At 39.0% G+C, this 9,607-nt stretch overlaps 1 protein-coding gene across 1 annotated transcript; it reads right to left on the reverse strand.

Annotated features, from left to right (window-relative positions):
* Positions 1-727: 727 nt before the first annotated feature.
* LOC135462449 (procathepsin L-like) lies at positions 728-8,035 on the reverse strand. Its single transcript, XM_064739677.1, has 7 exons — positions 7,890-8,035; positions 6,714-6,819; positions 4,947-5,139; positions 4,069-4,169; positions 3,363-3,528; positions 1,468-1,573; positions 728-839 (listed from the first exon to the last, which is right to left on the reverse strand). Exons 1-7 carry the CDS (start codon positions 8,033-8,035, stop codon positions 728-730), a joined length of 930 nt encoding a protein of 309 aa, XP_064595747.1.
* Between the last annotated feature and the right edge of the window lie 1,572 nt (positions 8,036-9,607).

The raw sequence follows: 9,607 nt of genomic DNA on the forward strand, positions 1-9,607 counted from the left end.
ACAAGCTCACTGCCCGAGGCTGGTTTTGAACCTCAATCTGGTATGTCCCAGTCATTGAAATACAAGCATGTTTTACTACTACACCAAGTCCCTCGCAATTTTACATTTAAAATTTACCTGTCAAAGATTTAAACAGCTTTTTTGTACAGAAATAAATAAATATGGCCACCCTTTTTTTTAGCTGTATGATAGAGCATTCAATACATCGTACAAAATAGACCAGTAGACTTTAACACTGCAGACCAAAGTCACAGCTGTGATAAACAACAGATATTGTGCGTTGTTTCTATGTTTCTGTTTATTGAAGTTTATTCAGGATTCAGGAATCAACATAAAACACACAGTAACAGTCCGTTCTCAGTACGTTTTTTTTTTTTTTTTTGCTCCTGAAACTAGCGATGAGAGAGTTCTGAATCACATGTCACGGTATCCTACCTTCAAAATGACCACACGAGTGGTTGTTAATGCTCGGTACGAAATAAGTTTGATAATACTCCCATAAGTCTTTAAAATATTTGCTTGTGCTTCAGCAAGACTGAAAAATATAACCAACTATAGACGCACTATTATTCGGCCCAAAATTCCGTTATACGTGGTGTTTTCAACCTCCATGTACCATTTCCTAAGCCAGCGGGCGGCTAAAAAAAAAAACCCGTCTCCGAAGTGTTCTGAGTAGTCCTTGAGATGTGACATTGATCAACTTCAAACAACACTATCTGTAAGGTGTCTAGGATTGACATAACATCTCAGGATAGCTGGCGTAATTTGAAATCCCACAACGGTTGCCATGGTCACGCGCGATGAGAATGTAGCCTCGTTCTCCCCATGATTCGCCATAACTGAAACAAAATAAAAATATGAAAATCATATCTATGACCGTTTCACAGTAGTTAAGTTATTTTTTAATTTTTCTTCATTTTAAAATTCACTTACTTGACAGACTCTGAACCACCGTCGTATAAGTAAAATATTCTTGACTTGAGCGTAAACCATCAACCAAATAAATAAATCTACATATCGATCGACCTTTCTTCAGGAACTTGACAGATTCCCTTATTGAATGCAGCAGCCAGATCAACTAAAGTCGCCATGTTGTTTGATATAAAACAAATTATGTGTGTATTTAGCAGTTTTGCGCTTAAAAAAAGCAATTGTCTGTAATTGTTTTTAAACTGATCGATATAGTTCACAATTATTTAGAGACTGTGGTGGATCTTAACGCTGTCATAACACCAAAACCACATTTATGGGGGGGGGGGGAGAGAAAGCGATAATCCATCTCTGTTCTTACTGCTTACTCGCCGCTACACATTTTTGCAATCAAGAAAGTGTAGTCATATCAAAAACTCACAGTTCCATTAATTAGTAAGCAATTATTGAGCACGAATATGTGCAAATAACATAGATGACCCCCTCAATACCAAGATCAAAAACTATGTTCTGAAGTAATAAGCAGTCAATAGTAACCTGTTTTTAACGATCCAGTATTTCTTTCCGTCTATCATACCATATCCAACAACTAGGGCAGCGTGATCCAGTTCGTCTGGGGTACACAATGGATCGTCGTACACACCTGGAATTTATTTATTTATTGATGACGTCACGAAAATATCTATGACGACGAAAATGAACATTACGACGGGAAAATTGACACTTGCTTCGACAGACGACGTGCTCATATTCTGCCAACCAAATATATAACTGTAAATCCCGTGAGACAAATAAGAAAAATTCTTGGGATCATAGTGGAGCGACTGATACCTGAAAGAGAATGTGGAACGATCTGGAAAATATTTCGCTAAATTAGAATTGGTAGCAAGGCTACCAAACAGCTCGCCTGTATGAGACACATGAATGCAAAACTTCGTGCAAAAAGCCCCATGCACAAAGAACTAAAATCGTAAATTGGGTTATTTACGGTAATTGATACGCTCACAGACCATCAGGGATGGAACACCCATCTTGCGGCATGGCGGTGTATATGCATGTAAAACTTCACGTCAATACATACAATACTTTATAAGATACCAAGTCTAATATTTTGTTTAACAGTGATTCTAATACACAATACACTAATTCAGGAATTCAGTAATTTATGTTACTGAATATGTGCACACCAAATCAGCGAGGGAATATTCCCCTCGTGCTATTCTGTCCTACGAGTGTGTAAACCAAGTCAATACACTAAGTCAGGTATTCGGCATATTTACGGCACTTAATGTGCACACATCCAATCCACGATGGAATATACCATTCGTAAAATTTTGTTTAACAATGTTTTCTCTGATATTGGAAGGGGTGTAATGACCCAGAAGCCTCTCACCAATGCAGTCGCTGTGAGTTCAAGTCCAGCTCATGCTGGCTTGCTCTCCGGTTGTACAGGGGAAGGTCTAGCCGCAGCCTGCGGATGGTCGTGGGTTTCTCCCGGGCTCTGCCCGGTTTCCGCCCACCACAATGCTGGCTGCCGTCGTATAAGTGAAATATTCTTGAGTACTGCGTAAAACACCAATCAAATAAATAAATAAAACACCAATGAACTAAGTTTATTATTGGACGCCGACGCCAAGGCTCAAGGTACGACATAAGCTACGCCTGTACTTTACAGAGGTGAGCAAATAAGTGTCAAGGACGAATTAAAGGAGGTCAGTTATCTACTGCATCTACGATTTGTCAAACAGTTCTGGAAATACTGATGTATTAATGCTTCCTTATAAATATGCATTGCTCATAAATTTGAAATTAATAACTGTAGGGAAGAAAAATAACATAAAAACCTTGTCTTAAACACTGGGCAGCAACCTGTGGATGGTCGTGGATTCCCCCCCCCCCCCCCCCGGCTTCGCCCGCTTTCCTCCCATGCTGACCGCCGTCATATAAGTGAAATATTCCGGCGTAAAACACTAATCAAATAAATAAATAAGTAACTCTTACACAATGCCATGGTTGATATCATAGCAATAAACCAATGAAATAGATTGCTCTAATCCGACCGTTAAGGATGTTAGCCAGATAATGGTGAATTTTCTGACGTGTTTCGTACATTTGTACATGTCATAACGGTGGAAGAAAAGTGTTCTTCAGGGAACGTTAAGCTGGAAATGTATATAAACGGTTGCACAAGTGTTATAGTCATCAATTTGAACCTATACCATCGATGAACCTACACTGAATCTGAATCTCGTGCTTACCAATCGTCAATAAACGAGGTTTGGTACGCATGCCCTTTTATGAAACTATACTAACTTTGATAGAGAGGTAACGGGGATCATTTGACGGCGTAACGAAGCCTTCAGCAGTTACGATTACATGCTTTTAGTAACAGGTTACATACAACAGATAAAGATTACATAGCCCACAATTACCCGATTTGTAGAATGTGAAAGAGTTCAGATCAGCATGAAGTCCCACCGCCACTGGGCCGTTCGTGAAGACAACAATCTGCATGGCAGTCTCATTGCCTTTTGGCAAATCCACACAGCCACGGATATCTGCACCAACTGTGCCAGGGTTAAAGCGACATTTGTCATTCTGTAATGATGGAAAACAATTTTATATATTTTCTCGTGGCGCATCCGAGCCTAGCGTAGATTACTGTCTCACGGGCCCTTCCCTGTGAGACCAAGAATCAGGTGTGGTGGTAACCTGCGAATGGCAGTGGGTTTCCCCCTCTCTGACCAGAAAGGCGTCAGGCAGGGAACTGAACTAAGATCTCCCTATCTGCAATCTTCGGGTAGTTAACCTACTGGCATTACGTGTCTACGAATGCTTACGGAATGGGCTGTGGATGTATGTTGTGTAGAGCATGGTTCTGCACCAAATATCAATCCACTAATGTCTGGTGGAAATCCCAAAGTGGCCCTGGATAACGGAATTCTAAAAATAATTCATTGTCATCGGGACAGGACACAAATGCAAAGTATTGTGCCTTGGACTGTAGTGAAAGATGTGTATATTTAACTATGACGCTTTGGTTTGCACTCTTTGACTGCTTTTTGGTTACATAATAAAACTATTTCCTTGACAAGAAAATCTTAATTGAAAATTGTTCCAGTATAAAGAGTTGCCTACCCTTGCTTCATATGGATAAGATGCCTCTGTGTCTATGCCCCCATTATTAATGATGTACCCGTATGCTTGGTCCACCAGTCCTCCTTCACAGCCGAAATTACCTACGCACAAAACAAACCGATTTACAAACAAAACACTACAGCGTCAGCTAGGCAAAAGGCAGAATGCGAAAGCCAACAAAGAATAAAGAAAGAATGCAATAGACAACGATTGAGAGAAGAAAGAAAAGAAACAACAAAGAAGCCATTGGACATGGGGCGTTTGACAAGGGTAAACAACCAATATATAATATAATGGGCATTTGGGGACAAAGAGTGGGTAATGAACGGCAAAAATGAAATTGGCCTGGGTTGATACGATGGCCCTTGTGTGACAGACAATAGAGAATAGACTACAAACAATGCAATCGCAATGGATTGCAGACAATTTGGGATAGACAACGAAGAGTGCCATGAACATTGGGTGATAGACAATAGCGAATAATAAAAAAGAATGCAATGTGCATAGAGTGAGTTGTAAACTACAGAGTGACTCAAGAGCCTCTCACCAATGTGGTTGCTGTGAGTTCAAGTCCAGCTCATGGTGGCTTTCTCTCCGGTCGTACGTGGGAAAGTCTCGAAGATACTTGCAGATGGTCGTGGGTTTCCCCCAGGCTCTACCTGGTTCCCTCCCACCATAATGCTGATCGCTTTTGTATAAGTGAAATGTTCTTGAGTTTAAAATCCAATCAAATGAATAAATAAATTTTGAGAAATGTTAGTGCAGTGATACCTGAATACATACGTCACGAGAAATATGTCTAGATAAGGTGCAAAACACCACCATAGTCATTAGTCCAAAATAACGTCTCTAAAATAGATGATGAACCAATCTCCTACCGTATTTGTTAGAACAGTCCACCAGGTTTTGTTCTGACAGCGATACGAGTTTATGTGGTGGACAATAGATGGCATTCCGGGCTTCCGTAGCACCGGTCACTGCAAAAGCCCATGGAGAAGCACACATACCCTGAAGTAGAACATAATGACTGCTACCGTTATCTGCGTCGGTCACTGTCCAGTTGGTCACTTCCTACATGATCAAACTCACACCGTATTTTTCATAATATAAATCATGCAGGCCAAAGTGATGGGCAGCTTCCAGTACTCCCACTTTCAGAGGTGTCTAAAGAGAGATGCTTTTGTAGCCTATGCATTTTGGTGAGCAGATATTTTGTTCAGTATGTAGAGATATTTCTATATATACCTGTTTTTTTACAGACGTGATAAATCCCAAATTGCGCCAGTCTATGCTCTCTGGAAGTGGTCCGTGACGGAAATCCGGCTTTCCTTTACAGTAAACCTTGTCATCTGATAGCCTTCCCCGTTGAAATCGGGAGTCCAGCTCTTTCTTCGTCTAAGAATGAGTTAGAAACCAAAACAATATATTTATCAAAGAGTTCATTATTCGATTCTGTAAGGGTCTCAGTTTTGGATTTTTGATAATCATGATATGACGACAAAGGGAAGCAACTATCTTCACATCTTAGCTCATACCGCTTACAACGCATGTGTGGCTCCCTATGGTCGCTTCACATCACCGCCACAAATTTCAAACTTTGTACAAAAATCTTGAACAACGCTGATGTCACTGATGTCACCATGATAAGGCAGGGAGTAAGAAAATAAAAAAATATATCCGCTTACATACATTCGCTTTATCTAAAATATGTTCAGCCTGATTCTAATGACGATCTCGCACAGTTTTATTGATGACCGCTGAGTACAGGCCCGTGCAAGGACATCTGTGATTAGGCTAAGTCTAGACCAGACAACGTGCGTCGCGCGGGCTCCAAAGGTCATGTTTGTCTAGTGGTGTCAGTGATGTAAATTAAGCGTAGAGAGCGACACATGGGCTGTAAAGAGTATGGTCTGTGCTATACATAGAATGTACACAGTATACTTATTTATAGACTTCTGTAGTTATGAGGGGAGGGGGGCTCCTTCCGTTTTACACAAATTTCCGTGTTATTGTGGCTCAGTTGGTTAGTGCCCTATCGCAGCGTTATGACCCAGAAGCCGCTCACCAATTCGGTCGCCGTGAGTTCAAGCCCAGCCCATGCTGGCTTCCTCTCCGGCTGTAAGTGGGAAGGTTTGCCAACAACCTGCGGATTGTGGTGGGTTTCCCCCGGGCTTTCCTCGGTTTCCTCCCACCATAATGCTGGCCGCCGTCGTAATATTCTTGAGTACGGCGTAAAAAAACAATCAGAATAAATATAGATATAATCTTCAATCTAATAGAAACAGCTGTGTTTTACACACATTTCCATATTATTGTGTCATTATAGAGTAATCATTACCTTCTTCCAGGTTTTAAACGCAGCATGATTTTCGCAGTAGGAAAAATCCCAATAATTAAAGCTAGCAGCAGTTAATTTGAGTAGTTGCCACAAAATAGCTGATATACTACCGATGTGGCATTATACACGCGCATTGCATTTGATCATTGCATCACCGCCTATTTGTGCATATGGCCACTGGATAGAGCCAGCAGAAAATGGCATGTTAATATGCACTATAGGATGTTTATGAACATGAGGATTCTTTTATTGGTAATTTAAAACAGTACCGAGGTGTACTCTTTGCATGATTCTCGTTGTGTCTCACCATATCTGCGAACGCGTTCACACCGAGGCGGTACGAGTGACGTCCCTTGTTTGCTTCTCTGTTATGCTGATTAATGAACTTCACATTTGCTTTCCAGATCTGGTGCCTATATTGATAAAACAGTAAATCTGAAAATAATGCATTTATACCTCCCAAGACCATCTAGAAGATGATTCGGCTTAGAGACTACGCTTTTTTTGCTGTGTAACCTTGGTATTTGCTCTTTAAGGCAAAACTATACGTCCAAATGAAGAAAACATCAGAAGAAAGGCCATTGAAAGCTGTAACTGCAAACCTGTGCTTATTTTACATATTTGTCTCCAGTCAGTTAGATAGAGTAACATTTTGATTGTTAGAGGACATACATGTATATTGATATTGTATGCAGCCAGTGAAGTCATCAATTTCTACATATGTTCTATATATTTCTATTCACATTCACGTCTAAATACAATTTCAGTGAGATTTATTTATAGTTTAGGAGGAAAATGGGTGTGACGTCACTGGCCACATACAAAATCAAAGTGGTCTGTAAAGTCATTTCCATCAAAATATTTCACAGCATCTGTTTCAGTGATATTATATTCTAAAATGATCTTTCTAGTGATGCTTATATCATTTCTTCATTTTCACCCTTTTAATAAAGCTTAATCTTCGTTCGTTATTTGCATTAATCCAATAATACATTAGTACCCATGTAACCAATCCCTGGCCAATGAGGTATCCTGCTAAGATTCATCCAATTTTGGGCTCTACAAGTACATAATTTTGGGCTCTACATGTACCCAATTTTCATTACCAAAAAGCCTTGTTAGCTTAATGTAATTCCTTTCAGTTTATTGTCATCCATAAAGGAGGCCAGTTATGGTATTACTTTATCTGTGCTATGCGCCTTTTTACGCAGTTTGAATTCTTGGATACAGCTTTAAATAAAAATCAAACATACTCTCAAAAATAGTATTTAATTCGGGTCTCAGTCAAAAACAAAATAAACGATGTATTTCACTATTTTTCATTATTTTATCTTTTATATACATTATTTTATTTCTTTTTTTAACGCGTAAAACCAACAATTCAGTTACACATGGACTCTTCTTAACACCTATACATATTTTTGTGTAAACGGATCAGACCAGAAAATATATAGCGATTTTTTTCCAGCCAATCACACATCACCTCTTGACGTCCTCGGTTCCTTCATACACTTTTCCGTAGTCGACTTTAAATTTTTCCCATTCGTCAGTTGGGGGTAGTCCAGTCACGTGACCGAAGTATTCGGCCAACAGCAGGGCACTACACGTAAAGTCGATTATCGTCTTCATCTTCGTTTAACAGGCGAAAAAAAAAAGATAGGTCGATAAACACACAAGTGACATTAACAAATAATTTTGCGACCTTTCATAGCATTTTACAATGCACAACCCACTCAGTACGATCTAGATTGGAAATTCCATCTTCAGTTAAAGAAAATTTTCATCTTCAGTTAAAGAAAATTGTCATCTTCACTTAAAGAAAAGCTCTGCATGAATATCTACTCTGTATTCCGTATTAAATTCTCATTTGAATAGAAAGATGCTATAAAACGGTTTTGAAATCAAAGTTGATACCAGTAAGGATACGCTTTTACTTTTGTTTTACGAAAGTTAAAAGATATACAAAGTTGACACCATGAGAAAGACTGTTACATTTTGTTCGGATATTTATTATCATTCCTTTAATTGTTGTGTTCAACAATTGTCCGGGGTCTGCCTGGTTTACTCTCACCATAATGCTGGCGGCCGTCGTACAAGAGAATACATTCTTGAGTTCGTCATCAAACATCAATCAGATAAATAAATAATAATTTTGGCCTTCGGAACACTTTGGGGCCACACATTTTGCAAACAATGGCTTTATATATGTATTGTACAATTTCGTAAGCAAGTTGGTGCTCTATTTATCTGACGATAACGAGCATTGTCAATCTTTAGAGCATACTTAGTGATACAACGTCATCGATACAGAAAAGTAAAATATTACTTAGTGGGTCTTAATTAATTTTTTCACAGCCGTTCTGTCAAAATTAAACTTTTAATAATGAGTTTATGCATTTATCGAAACAGAATAAAAAGGTAAGCTTGTCAATTTTGTCTTTTAACAGCATTTTCTATAAACTTTCACCAGGCTATATCATACAAGAAAGTTATACAGTCTGACCATTAGTAATTCCCCACAATATCAGCTGATGTCAAAACTCTGTATTTTGTTGTCTTTCACTTTAAATTTCACTACATAAAATCATGCAAGGAAGTTATAAACTTTGACCATAACTGATCCCCTTACCTGTCCGATGATACTGGGCAGGTGAACCCTGATTAGTTCAATCTCTACGCACCTTTGCGTACATGGTTACACAGATAGAGACACACTGGACACACCCTCTGTCACGAGACGTCAAGCACGCGACTGCAGGCAGGTGCTTTTTATTATCACGTCAGAGAGAGCGTATGCGCGAATGAATGATAACGCCATTGCATCAGATTCTAAAATGGTCCTCCATTGTTTATTTTAGAGGAAAAGCTTTTAACTGAAATTACCTAATGAAGTACAGAGGCAGGAATTCTACATTACCCTGGGAATGAAGTTAAATATTCTCGATTACGTCACAACACACCGATTTAGTAGTTTAAAAAAGTTATTCACAAAGAAAAGTAATTTTGTAACTATAACGATTTTTCGTCGCACCGTTCTTTATCCCTATAATTCAAGCTCCATCCGCTCATAAAACCTTAGAAACAAACAAAAACAAAAAAATTGTTCATATGTTGCCGTGAAATAGCTCCGTTACACTGTTCCATGTAAATGTACACGGCATACAAATTATACTTTTACGTTTCTATCAGAGCCTTTTGACA

This window comes from Liolophura sinensis, chromosome 2 (assembly GCF_032854445.1).
Source record: "Liolophura sinensis isolate JHLJ2023 chromosome 2, CUHK_Ljap_v2, whole genome shotgun sequence".
NCBI classification, from domain to species: domain Eukaryota; kingdom Metazoa; phylum Mollusca; class Polyplacophora; order Chitonida; family Chitonidae; genus Liolophura; species Liolophura sinensis.

Excerpts from the sequence above, each read along its gene's own strand:
- LOC135462449 (XM_064739677.1), bottom strand. The coding sequence starts at position 8,035 with ATGAAGACGATAATCGACTTTACGTGTAGTGCCCTGCTGTTGGCCGAA. Across the intron at positions 4,170-4,946 it reads GGACTGTTCTAACAAATACG|GTAATTTCGGCTGTGAAGGA; the intron begins GTAGGAGATTGG and ends TTTTGTGCGTAG. Across the intron at positions 1,574-3,362 it reads TTTCACATTCTACAAATCGG|GTGTGTACGACGATCCATTG; the intron begins GTAATTGTGGGC and ends AATAAATTCCAG.